Source organism: Accipiter gentilis, chromosome 28 (assembly GCF_929443795.1).
Source record: "Accipiter gentilis chromosome 28, bAccGen1.1, whole genome shotgun sequence".
NCBI lineage: Eukaryota > Metazoa > Chordata > Aves > Accipitriformes > Accipitridae > Astur > Astur gentilis.
Window position 1 is genome coordinate 2,683,877 of NC_064907.1, and position 17,833 is coordinate 2,701,709.

Below are 17,833 nucleotides of genomic sequence, written 5' to 3' on the forward strand. Positions count from 1 at the left end.
AAGTAATTTAAATTGACTGAACTTCATAGCACAAAGTGCTTAAACATATCCAAATCCCTAAACCCCTTTTCTGATACCACTTCTGATTATCTGCTTTCTGATGTTTCTACCGCAACGAAAGAGTGGGTGCGAGACATACACCCAGGCCATGGATTCGTGAACTTGAATTCAGTATCTGCCAGCTACCAGATAACCCAGTAATACAAGATTGATCCCAACCAAGCACAGACATACAACTGCCCATCCATGAAAGGAGCCAGGACAGAGGGGACAGTACCCAGAACAAGACAGAGTTTATACTGGCTATTGAAGGACAGATGATATCACATCTCTGCTCCTATATAAAGTTAAGTATGACTAAGAGACGGGCCTTGATTTGACATTGAAGTTCCCACCACAGATTTAAATGGTAAATAGTTCTGGCACAAATTTAGCTCTACAGATCTCACAGCCACAGCCTTTTTGTTCTGGGAGCAAGAGCCCTAAAAGTCACTGTTGCAGCAAACCACACAGCCTCATACTACACAGACACAAACTGTGATTATTTCTCAAGACCTTTATCTCCAATCTGAACTGCAAACAGACACAATCCATTTTATCAAATCAGTTTTTTAAGGTATTTTACCTTATACTTTTAAATCTGATTAAATACACTTCTATTGGGTGAACTAGCCCAAAACAAAACTTCTGTTACTGAGATTTCTTTAGTTTCCCAATACTTGTGGTTTTCTTTGATCAGAGTCATGGAACAGCTCAGAAACACAAGCAAGTTTGGCAATCCACCCCTTGTGAGGCAGCAATTCTGCACACAGTTATGCCGAGTGCATGAGATGCTTCAGGCATCAGCTGCCTGTAGGCAAGTTTGAGCATTTTCTTTTTTAGTATCAGAAATCCCAGCCCTCCTGAAGTGGAAGTGAGATTCAAAACAATTTTCTGTTGTTTAAAGGATTAAAAGGTTCGTGATTCCAGCACTTTGGATTTCCTTCAGCGTACAGAAGTATTTGTACCAGACTCTTGGAAGGAACTGGGGCAAGTGCTGTGAACTTTCGATTAAATGAAAGGGAAGGAAACTGATAAACTTGAATCCTGTGTCTGTATAAACAAAATACAAAAAAAGCTTTTCATTTTTCAAAAGCTGTGCTGATAGGGAGTTTAAAAAAGAGAAGGATACATTTCATTGGACTTAGCCCATAACAGTGTTAAAGGACAACACACTGTATGCTTTTGTTTCCTTGCAAATATATAAAAACAAGCTAGGTATAAAAAAAACCCAAAACATTTGGATTCTTACTATTCAGGTTGTACTGCTTAGTGCAGTGTATTCCCTATTAACACAATTGCAGGACCATTCTGAAAATCCTTTGGTCCTCCATCTTCTGAAAAGGTCATCCAGAAACAGAGAGATCAGAATTAAAACAAACCTGTAACTATTATTTGTAAATCAATGCAATTTATTTATGCATGCATTTATACAATTATTTATACATACTTAGCACAGCTTAAAGGAAAGAAACAACATTTTGTGGCACCTGCAGCCTGTAAAAGATACTAAAAGATACTTGGGACACTGAGGAAAATCAAATTCAGCAATTCACCTTTAAAACCAAAGAGAAAACAATCAGATTTTTATAGTAAGGTTTCTAGCAGAGAAAGTCCATATCATCACATTAGAAACAACTTGTACATCCAGCTGCCACAATCTATATACAGTGTTGACTTTCAACAACAGTCTTAACATTTTCTGTCCACCTCAGCAGCAGATCCCAATCCAGTAATCTTTAGGCAGCTTCAGAAGACAGCTCTCATGTAGGTTGATATACATGTCTTTTACACACAGCAGACAAGACTGCGAGGTGTTCCCCATAGAGACAGAAGACTTATTTCCAAGTCACCATATCATGGAAAAGAGCATGTTGGGGGAAAGATCCCCCAACAGAATCAGCTCTACCCAATACATCTCTGGTGTAATCTTTGCTTTAAAACCACTGGTAATGGAGAAACTGCAACCTGCTTATTAAACAATTCCACAGTTTTAACTACTGTAACTAAGCTCAAATCACAGCAAGGGTAATTCAGGTTAGACAGAAACAGCAAACAAACAGGAATTTTCCCAAGTTTCATTACTTTTCCCAACTTTATTAAGGTATATGTCCTGCTGTTTTTTACTTTCCTCCAACATGCAAATTTGTCGCTAAGAGGACTCATCCTGGGTCCCTGCCCCTATCCTCTCTTACAGATAAAATACACACATTTCTTTCAGTTTTAATTTTTCTGCATCAGGTCATGCTTTTCAGTGTTTGATTGTCTCTGTGGCTTTCCTCTAGGCTATCCCCCTTTTGTCTGTACCTTCTGGAAATTAAGCAGTGCTACTTTTTAACATCCTGCAGTACATTACAGCCCTACCACAGAAAACCACCAGGACAGCCAAAGGAGGAGCTGGGGCCACCAAGGGCTGTGGCTGTGGTCTAAAACCCCCTCAACAGTGACAGATTTTCTCGGTAAAATCGCCAAGCAATTCTTGGAAGCAAGCCATGTTCTTCCTAACAGAAGAATGCATTTAAATCCCAGTAGTCTCTGTCAGTCTCTCACAAAAGAAAAGACATCTTGTGATCAGTTTAGCCCTAGGCACATTACCAGGACATAGGCATCTAAAACAATCTCAGAACCCCTAAAAGGTACTGGCACAGCCTATCCTTCACTGCTAGCACATCTGTGATAAGACTCCAGTGCATGAGAGAAGTGAAAAATTGCAGGAAAAAAGAATCCCCAAACCTGTAACAAAAGGCTGTGATTTGGCATTATAACAGGTCAAACAATTTCTTCCATTCTTTGAGAAAAATATTTAATTCTAACCTTGTCCTCCAAACGTTGGCAACCTTGTCCCCATTTAAGCATCTAGAAATATCTAAGAGTCAGAACATAACTAAGACATTAACTAATCAAGAAAATTCACTTTGGCAAAAAACATTGCTACTTCTCCAAAGTAAATACTAGAAGTTTTTTTTTTTTGTTTTTTTTTTTTTTTTTTTACTTTTAAAACCAGACAGAACTGCACCATCTGGCATCTAATACTCTTTGTATATGACATATCGTCAGTTCCACAAAATCTATCTAGCATCTTGTTTTTCATTAACTGATATGAACGAAAGAAGCGAGTTAGACTTTGTCCTTATGTTATTTAAAACTCAGTCTCTACTACCCATTGACCAACCCTCCCACTCACACCGAACCACTGTAAAAGCTTTGAGCTTGGTTTCGCATCCAGCTGCGGTCCTGACAATTGCTACACCTCCCCATTTACTTATTTACGTTTTAAAAATTTATTTATTTTATTTATATGTATCTGCAGACTAAGTATTTTAATGAGGACTTTTGGGTTGACTGGCCTTCAGTTTTCTGCATCATCTTCTTCCCTCCTGTTTTAAATGTAACTGGTAATGACTTGCATTGTTTCAGATACTTTTCCCAATTTGACTACAGTGAGCATAATCAAAGTTCAGAGGATCTAAAACCTTTGACTTGATTTGGCAGACTGATCTGCTTTTTCAGTATACTAGACCAAATTCTCACACTGCGGTGGCTGGTGATTAGCCATGATTTCCAAATACTGTTTAACTGTTCTGACTGAAGAAAAAACAAGCAAACCCCAAACCCAGAACCCCACCCCGCAATCACTAAATCTCTCTACATTTTGGCATCAGATTATTTTCCTTTAATATTAATCTGCCTTTTATTACTTACCAAACAGTCTGTTATCTTTTACACCTCGCAAGCTGCACTTTGCATCTTGTTATTTTTAAGCAGGTGTCTATTTAAAGTCCACCACAAAATTCTGTGGTTTTGGATGCCCAGAGAGAAATATGCAGTAATGTTTAATTAGCATCAGGCCTATATTCAGTTCTCTGCTCTGGGACAGACTCTGTTACCTTGGTCTAATCATTATTTCTTAAGAGCACAGGGAAAATAAGTTTAATGAAAGTGCGATATACATTCTGTCAGGATTAGTGCAACAAATAATGGGAACTCTGTGTTAATTAGCTGGTGTCTGTGAGATGTTTCACTTAGACTCCATTCTTCCTTCTTTAGTGAAAATTTTCCTTGCTAACTCAGTATTGCCCATCAAATTCCTTCAGTACTCATTGATGCTCCCTTTAGAAACAGGTGATTCTTATTTCCATTAGAAATAGTGGAATCACCTTTATCCTTTCCCATACCATGAGCCTAATAATGGAACTGCAATTGCTGTGCAGAGTAAGTGCATCAACAGGTGACAAGAAGTGTGAATAAAGAGGGACTTTTAATCTCTCCTCCAATGCAATACCACTGTATAGAGATGCAAGTATGAAGAAAGCCCAGAGGCACAGAGAAAAGAGAAAAGCCTCATCTATGTCAGTGGTATCTTCTCAAACGAGGAAAAAAAAATTACAGAAGCAGTTATAAAACACAGGCTATGTGTCACGTCAAGTGAATAAGCTTGAGTATTTAGGAGATCACTTACTATACCACCATGTCATCACCAGTACAGTCAAACAGCAGTACAGAAAGGGTCACAGTCTTAAGTCCCAGGGGAAGTTGTCATCCTTTTTTCCCCCTGTATCAATACCAGTTATTTTTGTGCATGCATCAGGTAGTCCTATTTTCAATGGACAGGGCAACAAAAGTCCACACCTCACCTCTGCGGGAAAGGGACATGAAGTGGGGCTCCAGAGCCACTCCTGGCGAGGCTGGACTCTCAAATCACAGCTTATACGTGGCCATGGCAGAAAGCAGCCTGGTCCCCTTGACCTTGGACCACATGGACACATTAATGAGGACCACTCTCACACATGCAATTTTCCATATTTCAAAAAAGCAATCAGAGACCCTTTTAAAGTAGCTGTTGTATGCAAGTAAACTTACTGAGAAATGGAAGCCCTGACTGACGGAAGCATTTGCAGGATGCTTGGTAATTGCCTTCTCAAATTTCTAAGGCAGAGCTCAGTCAGTATGTGCTTTAGCAGCTCAAGAGAGCCATGCATCAATACCTAATTAGAGAACAGGCAAGTTTGGATACTCATTTCCAAAGACTTCTGCTCTTGCTGCATGCACAGCTTTCAGTCTCCTTAGATTCACTTGTTGATGCTTGTGATTTAATGCTGAATCAATTTTTTTTCCTTACAAGATCTCCCATGAGAAAAGGCAGCACAGTAGGATTAGTAGACAAAAATCCTGGCGAGTAATATATTTTGGGTGGATCAGAAGAAACCTTGAATTAACTTTTGTAAAACACAGGATTTTGGGAGGCACTGCATCTTGGGAATCTCTTGTTCAATTTTTCCCAAATTTGTATCATAGACTATCTAGTGTTCTCTAGATGGAAAACAGATTTCATGTAAGTGCAAGTAGGGAAACTTCACAGCAATTGGAATAATCTACCTTTAAACAAAGCAATATACACCCTCACTTTCACCGAAATGTGCACTTTGTTACAATGCACTGGAACAACACAATAGGCAAAACCTCATTTTCAGTTTCATATATTAAGATGAAATTATTTGCTACAGATTTCCCATGTTGCCTTATTTTCTCTGTATCTACTTCGCACTTCTCAGGAATGAGCATATTGGACTATGGATGTAGCTCTTCCCTGAAAGCTTGACTACTGAACACCACCATACTAGTCTCTGATTCCCATATGCAACAAGCAGTGATGTATATAGCTATATCAGTTATACCTCTAGTTAAACTATTTTGTGGCAGCCAGAGAGTTAAATTTAGCAAATCACCATTCTGTCTCCTTCAGGCTAAAATTCTGTTACATGCACAACCTGGGGCTTGCCCTGAGGGTGATCAAGAAAGTAAAATTAGGAGAAACAGCTAGCCAGCCATCTTCTAAGCAAAGACGGCTGACAAAATCCTATCATAATTGCCTTATAAATCAGTGTTTGCCAACAGTTCCAGAGAGCTGCAAGGTTTAATTTACAGATTAAATAGTGAAGACCTTTCTTCTGACAAGGAAAAAGGAGCAAGAAAAAAGAAAGTTGTGGCCATCATTGTCCAAGCTATCATTTTGACATCCAAAGACCAGGCAGAGTATGCTCTGGGATGGCCCAAATACTCATACTGGATAAATCATGACAGAGGAACTTCATTGCATCAGAAGAGAACTTTGGCTTCACTCCTATCACCATTTAAACAATACAGAATAGTTTTATCTACAAAGACGCTTTCCCACAAAATGAAGGATTCAACCCATTGCCTTAAAATTGACCTTTTTAACTGACTCACCTTTGGGACAAGAACCACATTCTCACGATAGTAATACCTGTGCGTTAATTGTAATGATGAATTCTTTTAACCACAGCAGTGTTTTAAGAAGCACAAATTTATGTCTCCAGTTAGTATAAGTTTTACATAAAATACTCTGATCTCTGCATATATTCATGATGATTAAAAAGTCACACAGAATTATTAGGAGCATCAGCTCTCTGTAATATATTTTTTCTTGTCACCAATGAGAAAGTCGTTCTCAGCACTTTCTCAATTATTTCCTGTATAAAAAAAAAATCCCCAAAGCAGCTCAACCTATGCAAAGATCGAACAGTCACAGACAGTAGGTACTTAACAACAAGCTCAAATTAAATCATAATATCAGGACCATTTCCAAGCAGGAACAAATCTTATTTTGGTGATAAATAATGTCTATATAATTATATAATGAACTATGAGGAAACAGCAGATTACACATAATGGGAAGCATAAGGACACACCCAACATAAATCTGAAGCATGAAAACAATGATTAGTGTATTGACTTACTGCTGTATCTACAATCAAACAGGAAATCCAACTCCACGATCTGCAAAGAGTAATTATTGTAGAAATTTCTCTCACCTCAGATTAATACACTTATCTAAACCAGACTAACTAAAAGCTAGTCTGAAACAGTGTGTAACAAAGATAACCTCACAAAATCTACAGACATATCGTAGACCTTTTAAGTTGGTTTTATATTAAATCCAGGAATAATATTTGTGAAAGAATGGTTGATCTGTCCCAAAACCGCTGACACACAACAAAGAGAACATACTGCAAAGTCTACACAACACATATTTTGCTGCCCTTATTCATTAACTACAGCCTCAACATTGGCTAATGCTGTTCTGCAACAAGAGCAGACCTCTTTCCTATACAGTAAAGACAGCCTCCCCACACTCTCTCTGAACACACAACTCTGCATCCACCACATTAGCACATACTTGCAATAAATATTGCAGAAAGCTGGCCTGCTTTGACACTCTGCACATAATTAGTGTTACCTAAATACACAATTTAGTTACCCCACCATACACAAACCGGATATTTTTGCAGTCTACATACACTTATTTGTAATGGATGCCTTTATTTTAAGGTAACTCAGATGATCAGTATTATTCCTGGCTGCTTCCCCTCCTAGCCCCCTTATTTAATTCTAACATTAAACAGACGTTACAACAGCAGGAAAACTATACTAATGTGTCTGTGCACATATCCTTTTTATTCCATCTTCCTGCCTGTTTTCAGAGGTTTTCAAACACAGAACTAATGGAACTCAGTAACACTGATTACACGACTTCCTCAGTTACCATCTATGAACCCATTAACTTGCATTTGATTAAAACATATTCTTTAAAAAGGCATCTAATCCTAATTGGAAAGGATGAAGATAAGGAATTCAGCACCCTCCTGGCAGTCTGTGCCAACAGCTAACCACCCTCACTGCTGAGAACAGCATGTCCTAGATCTTACAGATTTGGCTCTTGTTACTTTGATGGCAATGTTTTTTAATGATGTGAAGAAACTGATCTAAGACTTTCACTGTAAGATATTTTCTCCATCTGTCACTAATATCTAACTAGAACTCTGCTACACTTGTTAGTATTTCAAGACCCTTTTATAATCTCCACAACTATTATATTCAACTATCGGTCTCACAAGCAACTTTCTCCCCTCCTCTTCATTTTAAACTGACAGAAGTAATGGTAGGGATTTTACATATATATATATATATTTACCAGTTTGTCATTGCACTAGACATTTATCTAGTAAATTCTTGTCAGAATTAGTTTTCTAGGAATTTAGAGGGTTTAGAGGTATGGCCTGCAATATTTGTCCCTGATATAAGAACCACCTAACCATCCTAAAATGCACTTGAAAAACAACAAATTATAAAGCAATGCAGATCAAGTTCTATGACTATCCTGTCCTCTTTACTAATGATCTGCCATACAATCCAAACATTACGTACAGAACTCATGAGTAGTTTCACAGTTGCTCCCAGTTTGTTGATAAAAACAGTTACCATCCTTCAGGCTTATAACCATTTCCTCTTTCCAAAATGAAGCATCATTAAAAATTGCACCTGGAAGTTTCTCACTTCTAAATATACTTAAAGTGCTTTCAAGTCACATCATACAGCATTATTTTTTAAAATCTGATTGTAGCACTAGGTAGCATAAAGACAAATGTCCTTTTTTAAAAAAAGCACGAGTATTGAACTTTTCTGACCAGGTTTCTCAGAATTATTTTTTTTAAAAGAGGAACTTATTAAAAAAAATAATTTTCATAGTGGCCTGTAATATTTTAAACCTGATGTTTTAAGGAAATAAACAAAAGAGTCTCTCTCCCTACAAACCTTCGTTGTCCTCCAATCTGTCCTTTCTGCTTCCCTCTGTGGCATCAACCTCCCTTCAAAAACTCGTATATTTTTCTTCCAATTTACTCTGTCTTCAAAGGCTACTAAGGTGAAGATTAGGAATAGGAGAGCCTGAGAGGCAAAAAGAAAACCTGACCCAAAAGCAGGCTGAACCTTTGGAGTGAGTTACAGTGAGCAACAAGGCAATGACGCACAGGGCAGCAGTGCTAAGACAGTCCAAATACACTGTTAAAAATGAAAAAATGAACTCCTCCTTGGAAATAGGATATGAAAATGACCAAGGACAAAAAAGTGGGCAATATAAACAGCTCCATCTGACACCTGATATGACATATACTGCAACAATTTTGATAGCAGTACCCACAAATAACTTGCGGACTGAAGAGAAACAGAAATGTTAGCAAGGTGGTTGTACCTTTGAGACTGTTTCACACCAGCACAGCCATCGTATCAGATATTGGTTTCTCATTTCTTGCTCAAAGTACTAAAGTAAATCCTGAATCAAACACTGCATTGAGGTGTGCCACACAGTTAAATCAAATTCAGAAATGATACTTTCACAGAATGACACAAATACGAAACAAAGGAAGATGAGTATTACTTTAGTGTAACAGGGGGGATATAAGCAAAAATTAGGTAAGTTGCATTTGATTCTACAGTATCCACAACCTTATCCCAAATAGTGAAAGAATTAATCTGAAAGCTAAAGAACCTGTGACTCTTGTGATGCAAATTCTTTTATTCATATGAAAGAAGTTTATTTTTATATATAACATCCCATTGTATGTACTAAGCATTATTTCTGAATCAGTATTTGAGTATTTAAAATACTGCTACATGTAAATATCACAAACATTCTCCTGTGGCAACACCGCTCTCTCTACGTATATGTGCATATGCAATTAAGAATGTAAAATAAAAGCCATTTCAAACATATGATATATGCACCACTAAACAAGATTAACTATTGCTGCATAAATATTAATTAGTATATACTGCACCAACACACAACTTTTTATGCTCAGAAATTATCTGAGCGTGCAACCCTTCAAGAATATTCTTCCCCTCCTGCCTACCAATAGTCAAATAAGTAAGTCTCTTCCCAACTCACCATATACAGCATATATGCAGTTCTATAGATATAGCATAGAGCAGTCCTGAGATGCAGTCACTTGTGTAACAAATTCAACGTTTTTAAACATTTTCTAAACATTTACATTGGGAAGCAAAGAATGTGAATCAGCCCATTCTTACACTGACTCACAATCTCCAAAAGTTGTACATTCATGTTAAAAATTACTTTGCAAATGTTTCTTAAAGTGAACCCCATAGTCTAAACAGCATGCTTTTGCCTACAGTACTGCAACAAGCAGTTTCAGTGCTTAGCAAAAATTTAACTTCTAAACGGACTCTCGTGTTTGCTGCTGCTAAAAGAGTACCTGAAAAACATGCAGTGAGAGAGTTTTGCTAAAACTATCATTCCCTGGGTCACAGGGAAAAGTTTTTCAGAAATTAAAGAAACGTGACAACTTACAAATTACAGTTTCGCACTTCAGTATCTTCAGCTGAACTTCCAGTTCCTTCTTACTGAATGAACCTCAAGAAAATTTTCTTAGATCTTGACAACATAGTAAAAATAACCACATGCCCAGCATGCCCCCCAGACAGATAAAATCCTCTCCCCAGATGCAAGAGAAAGCTTCACGTACCATTGACACATTCAAAGACATCACAGCACTTGCCAGGTGTTCCATCTCCACGCGAGACTATCTGAGGAACGGAGCCTGCCTCGCACATGGGGAAACCACATAAACCAGAGAGACACTCGCATCTGAAACCAAAGAACAGTAAGGAAAACTCCATAAATAAATGAAGCCACGTATAAGCGGAAAGAATAAGCAAGAGGAAAGCGGAAAGCTAGAGCACAAATTCCAGTATTTGCACCTCTTAGAATCATCTTTTATTAACGTAATGACCAAGATAGCTTATCAACCTGAAGGGGTTTTTTAACCATCCAAACTTTGTTTGCTTGACCAGCAAACAAGAAAGTGGTACTGTGCAACACCAACACTTCTCTAGTGATACATGTAAAACCATAGAAAACTGTCATTCCAGATTGTTTGAAAATAATTGTATTCTCCAGACTTGCAAAATTAGGCTTCTCCAACCCTCTCTGAAAAAATCAAAACTGGTGAAGCACTCATAGCAGTAAATGCACCCATTCATTAGGAAACCATATTCTACCCAGTTTTATATAGGGAATAATTAAAGAGAAAGGAAGACAATGCAAAATCATTAAATCTAAGCCAAATGAAAAAAAATTGCAGGTTCTTTTTTGGTTTTTGATGGTGCTGCCCTCAGTTTGTGGAGGAGCAATCAATTACATGAGAAGCTAGGAAGTTAGGTATATTAAATACTGTGGTTAGTTTTGGAGATTAGATCATTCTAAAACAAGTATTTTTTCCATGTAGGTAGTACTTATTTGCTTATTTAAGAAAACAGCCTTAAGGGCTGGAAGACGTAAAATGTAGATAAACAATAGTCATGTTTGTTTCCAGATTCTTTGCTTTATGATTAACATAATAGTTTAAAAGTCAAACACTTAAGACTTTTGATAAATTACATTTAACAGAGTTCTTACCCAGAACAAGGGCACATTCTAAGGATAAGCAGCGATGATTCAATAAAATGCAAGACAAAAGGAACAAAGAGAAATATGCAAAAATCATAGCTGAGAAACTTCATGGAATAGCACTTAAATTTTTCAATTTAAAATCACAGATTTTTTTTAAAAACAACTTGTAGATTAATTTAACATACTAGAAATACACATAAATTTTAAAAGGAAAAAAAGAACTCAGCAGAAGATCCTGTAATTAGGAATTCAAAAAATAAAAATAAGAACTCCATTTGGAATACTTAAAATATTTGAAATAGTTATTAACAAGACAACTGCCACATTAAACCACCCATAAGTAAGAAGCATCATTAGTACTTAATGCATTTGCTTATTCTTTATGCTCATTCTCCTCTACCATGCATGTCTCCTTAATTGCCCAACCACCATTTTATCTCAGACCAGTGTTCAATGAATGAGGAAGAGCCACCTCTCAACAGGCAGAGTTTTAATATATCTCCCTTTAACCTTGGTGTTAGGTAACATTGTTATATTCTCCACTGAAAGGTATTACTCAAAAGGAAGTTTGCAAGAAGAAATACAAGTAAAGGAATCTCACAAACATTTATTATACTGTCTGAAAAGGATTCTTAAAAGACCGCATTATAGCAGCTTGTTACTACAAGGGGATAAATGAGTCAATAAAAGGAAGATACTGGGGTGGGGGGAGGCAGGGAGAGAAAAAAGAATACCTCTAGCAATCAGCAAAAAAAGACCAATTAGCACTGTCAGGTTCAAGGAATTTGTACCTTAACCCAACTAGGAGACATGAATTTGGAAGATGCTTTTTCCCTTGTGAGAAGAATGAAACGAAGAAATAAGTGCCTACATATTACTAAAGATGAAAGAAAAAAAAAATCTTTTAAAACATATATATATAAATAATTGGGTTTGCATGGCAAAGTTTTTTTTTGGGGGGGTACAGGGGTGGCTTCTGTGAAAAGCTGCTAGAAACTTCCCCTAAGTCTGACAGAGCCAATGCCAGCCGCCTCCAAGAGGGACCCGCTGCTGGCCAAGGCCGAGCCCATCAGCGAAGGTGGTAGTGCCTCTGGGATAACAGATTTAAGAAGGGGGGGGGGGGGGGAATAACAAACTGGGCAATTGCAGCTGGAGAGAGGAGTGAGAACATGTAAGAGAAACAACCCTGCAGACCCCAAGGTCAGTGAAGAAGGAGGGGGAGGAGATGCTCCAGGCGCCGGAGCAGAGATTCCCCTGCAGCCCGTGGGGAAGACCATGGTGAGGCAGGCTGTCCCCCTGCAGCCCAGGGAGGTCCACGCTGGAGCAGGTGGGTGCCTGAAGGAGGCTGTGACCCCGTGGGAAGCCCATGCTGGAGCAGGCTCCTGGCAGGACCTGCGGACCCATGGAGAGAGGAGCCTGTGCTGGAGCAGGTTTGCTGGCAGGACTTGTGACCCCACGGGGGACCCACACTGGAGCAGTTCATGAAGAACTGCAGCCCGTGGGAAGGGTTCACATTGGAGAAGTTCGTGGAGGACTGTCTCCCGTGGGGAGACACTGCAGCAGGGGAAGAGTGTGAGGAGTCCTGCCCCTGAGGAGGAAGGAGCGGCAGAGACAATGTGTGATAAACTGACCGTGAACCCCATTCCCCATCCCCCTGTGCCGCTGGGGGTTGGGGGTCGGTAGGGAATTTGCGAGTGAAGCTGTGCTCAGGAAGAAGGGAGGGGTGGAAGGAAAGTGTTGTAAGATTTGTTTTTATTTCTCATTAACCCACTCTGATTTGACTGGTAATAAATTAAATTAATTTTTCCCCAAGTCAAGTCTGTTTTGCCCATGATGGTAACTGGTGAGAGATCTCCCTCTGTCCTGATCTCGACCTACGATCCTTTCGTTATATTTTCTCTCCCCTGTCCAGCTGAGGAGAGGAGTGATAGAGCGGCTTTGGTGGGCACCTGGTGTCCAGCCAGGGTCAACCCACCACAATACAAAAAAAAAAAAGTACAGACACAATCTGAAAGCAGTATTAAAAGCCTAGATAAAATACTAGGTTTCACTTCAACCACCCTATATTCAACACCCCGATAACCTCTGGGAAAATAGGTAGATCAAACTTCATAAAAATTCACAAGTCTTTCACAAAGAAAATGGCACACGTGATGGAAATAAAGTTGTGGACCTTGATTATCCAATTCTCATGGGCTGAAATTACCATTCTTAGTTTTATCTCCTTCACAGTATGGTTTTTCAGACATGCCTGTATCTTCTGTATTCTTTACCTCACATTCGTTATCACTGATGATTTCAGTTGCAGGAGAACATTAAATAATTAGATTAGTAACTTGTACTTCTGCCCTCTCATATTCTTCCCAATCAACTGCTTTAAAAAACCCCAAAACCTCAAAACAAAAAAACCCCACAAAAAACCCACAAAATCAGACAATAAAAAAACATGAATCGCCAGATTAAATAACTTAAGATAGGACAATCTTCCAGGAAAAGGGCTGAAAAAGATGTTTAAAAGACTGGTGGGAGCCAATGTTCCTTTCTGCAGGAAATTATCCCTCCCATTCAGAGTAATCAAAGCTTCACATACTCATTCACAGTGTAAGCAAACAAAACCCCACCATCCAAAATTTTATAAATTGACTTCCCATTTGGTTAAAAACCAATCCATGCATAAGAGAATGTCAAAGTAGCAAATGGTCTCAGATGGACTTTTAAATAGTCTGCATTCTTTTCAGCCAGCTGTGCTAGGAAAACCTTTGACCGTCATCCAAGCTATTAGCATGGAAAACGTTGTTTTGGAGATACAAGTCTTTCAGGAAGAAACCCAAGGAATTCTGGTAGCCAATGAACGGCTGTCACACCGCCAAAACAACAACATCTGGAAATCTGGAATAAGTGATCCCATTCTCAGTAAGAGAACAAAATGAGTTTTATAGTACTCAATTTTTCTGAAGCACCTTTTGGAGCAGAAGAACAGATGGAAGAGTAGTCCGGCTCTGTGCTCTATCAAAGGCAGCTATCTACCTGCAGGGTGTGTGTATCTTAGCCTTGGTATTGAGCCTTAGGTTTGAAGAAGTTTAGCAGGCCAGATAGTGATAAGCCTGTTGATAGTGGCCATGGTCCCCCTCAGAATAATTTCTATAAAATTTAGCTCCTCAGACTGCTGATGAGTAAGGTAAAATGTTGCTTATAAGCTGCTCCCTCTATAACTATAACTTGCCTAGGGAAAACAGACACAGCAGAAGTTACTACAAGGAAACTTTCTGAAAGAAGAGACAACTTTACACGTCACCTTCTCTCTTTACACAGCCTGCAGAGACACCACTGCAACATGAAATAGCATGGCGGCAGGTCAGTGCTTGAGGTACTGAGAAGCTGGCACTCAGTATCTGTGCCCCTCCCCTTATTAATAAAGGCTCTAAAGAAACACTTCTTTTGGGATGTTGTACCATAACAGCACTCAAGTCAAGAAGAACATGTTCTTTTAACAAGGAAGAACAGTCCTGTAAGAGAGTACAATGTCCCCTAAGATGGCCCAGAAATAAAAAAGGAATCAAACAGTCATGCAAGAGACTTCACTGACTGCAGCCTGAATAGGTGGTGGGGTTGCCTGGAAGGAACCAAATATCCCAAGTAAGAAGTCAGCTGTACTGAAATTTTGAAAATACAGAATCAACCTGACTGGTAAAAGGAATTGTCTCCAGTTCTACAGGTTAAAAAAAAGAAAAAAAAAAAAGTAATCACCAACAACAACCCTAGAAATTTCAACAACTGAGCAAAGGAAGCTTCAGTATATAAAGAACCAGAAACAGAATGATGTTCATTAACCAATGATGTATGGACTGAGGAAAGTAACTGCTTCAGTAATATAAATGGCCTGATTTTTAATTTCAGTTCTTAAGTTCTTCAAAACAGAAATAATTCCATTACTTGTTTCTTTTACGTTTGAGGGGTTTTTTTTCTATCATAATTTCCCTTTTTCCTTTATGTCACCAAAAGCGTGAAAAGGAAGAAGGAAAAAAAATTTTAAAATCAAATGGATTAGTTTTAAATGACATTTTTTATTTAAAATCTAATTATCCTGGTTCATTTACTTCTGCTATTGAAACAGATGAAAAGAGAGAAGGGTTGCTTAGCCTCAGAAAAGCTGTTTTGATGGTAGGATCAAAAGATTTCTCCAGGCACAAGGCATAATGGCTATGAAAATGAGAACGGGCACTCTGGAAGAAAGATTTAGTACCAGTGAATGGGAAGATTGGGGCGGGGATGTGTTGAGGAGAGGGATATTTATTTTCAGGATCAAAACAAAATTAAGTCTAGAGAATTAAGACTACTGAAAAGCATTCCTGAAACATACATCACATTCCTGTGGAGATACTGTCACAGTCCTCCTGTTTTTCCTTGCAGGAATCTAATACAATTTGCATCAACATTATTAGCACTTATGTTACATAAATGTAGTAGAGAAAACTCCCACAGATCCATTAATAATATAAACACTTAAAGATACTGTAAAACAAGGAATTTTCAGAATAGAACTCCCAGCATTATCAAAGCTTGATGAACTAGTGGCAAGGAAAAGAGATTAAATGCAAGACCCTCTCTATCATCAAGCACAGGGTATAAGAGATGACAATACAGCAAAGTGAAATATTAACATAGTCATTAAACCAGTGAAGCCACTTGAACAGTGAAACACTTGAAGCCATGATGTAAGCTAAGTAGGCAAGATGATGAGTTTTAAACGGGTTAAGCTACAGCTTGAGGAATCAACCAAATGCTAGTCTTAAGAAAAGATAAATTCCAGTCCTACACAGAAAGTGACACTGCCAGCAAAGACAAAGCCCTTGGGACACCTTCATCTAAGATGTTTGGCTATAATTTTCCTAAATCTTCAGACATACAGAATAGAGAGTTTTCACCCACAAGTTCAGGGTCAGTGTTTCATGCATTTTGCATTTTCGGTTTCAAAGATATGATTAAGCAAGTCAGTAACGAAAATATTCCTTTTTCCTGGAAAGCTTTTAGTATTTTATTCCAGAGATCAATAATAAACCTGTAGAAAGAGATAGCAGAACAACTGTGGAAGCTGCATGTAACAATTATCAGACCATTTCCAAATGCTCTAAAGTTTTGCATCACTTCTGTATGAACTGACTCACATGGAAGTTCTTCCTATTTTAATTCTCCAGGGGGTTTACTTATCAAGAAATCAAAGCTTGTGTGCTCCCAAGTAAGGATGCCTTTCTAAAATTCTGCATATCATTACAGATACCCAATATATTAGTGCATTTTTTCCATGATTATAGTAATCTTCATACACAGGGAACATTTAAATATTACAAAAGACAACTATCCAGCTTTTAATCAAAGATACATTGATTAAATGAAAGGGAATTGGGTTTGTGCATCTTTTACATATCATTGTGTTAGGGAATAGCAAACAGATGCTAAGCAAGGGAAAAAGTCATAAAATCAGCATTCTCATCAAATAGATTATCATCTTTCCAAGGCTTATTAGAATCCAGAGTTCATTTGACTAAAAGACTTGATTTCATCCTTTGAACTGGTCTTGTTCCCAGAGGGATGAGATGGGAAAAGAGGATAGTCATAAAACAGTCATGCCATGGAACCAGCAGGAATACAACAACTGGCCAAGTGTACTGACTTTTTCAAGTACACCGATATATGTACAGACCCTTTTGAATTAATCAGTATATGAAATAAAATACAATATAAACCATTATATCTAACCCTGCATTTTTCTCACATTTTGCCATACCAGCTTATATTTCTGTTGAAGATCTGTTTTTTACCACTATGCACCTCAGTTACTCTTTTCTTAGGTTTATCAGCCTCACTCTTCATAATGTAACAAACATTTCAAAACCAAATATAAGACATTACTTAGGATGTTATACAAATGTTAGTTATCTGATATTATAAGAATCTATTTCTTTTCTTATCTCACTACTTTTTAATGAGGAATTATAAATATCTGATCCTCTTACAAATAAAACACAATCCCTAAAAACTTCAGGTCAAAAAAAAAAATCACTTACAAATAATAGTTTTATATGTAATTCACTAACATCAATATTTCTGTAACTCCAAAATTCCTTACTCCTGAATGACATATCTCCCTCAAACTAAGCCATCAGGGATGGCTTTGCCATAAGGAAACCAAAAAACCCCAAAACCAACTACAAAAAAACAAGCAAAAACCTCCCCCAACCACACTGTTGTTTAATTTATCTGATTGTTTAAATTTGATGTCCAGTCTTTCTTCTTTGAAAGAAAAAAAACACAATAATTATTCCATATTTAGCTTTTCCATGCTATTCATGGTATTAAACACCTTTCTCATACCCCTGTACAAGTTTAGGAAGGATAATCATAGAATCGCAGAATAGTTTGGGTTGGAAGGGAACTTTAAAGGCCATCTAGTCCACCCCCCGCTGCAATAAGCAGGGACATCTTCAACCAGATCAGGTTGCTCAGAACTCCATCCAGTCTGACCTT

General features: G+C 38.0%; 1 protein-coding gene across 3 annotated transcripts in view; it reads right to left on the reverse strand.

Annotated features, from left to right (window-relative positions):
* Window positions 1-17,833, reverse strand: part of CRIM1 (cysteine rich transmembrane BMP regulator 1) — a 203,475-nt gene that overhangs the window by 72,509 nt on the left and 113,133 nt on the right. For all 3 annotated transcript variants that reach the window (XM_049831052.1, XM_049831051.1, XM_049831050.1), the window contains one exon: window positions 10,383-10,504. In XM_049831052.1, the coding sequence (XP_049687009.1) occupies window positions 10,383-10,504 (122 nt within the window). The remainder of the gene's footprint in view (window positions 1-10,382; window positions 10,505-17,833) is intronic.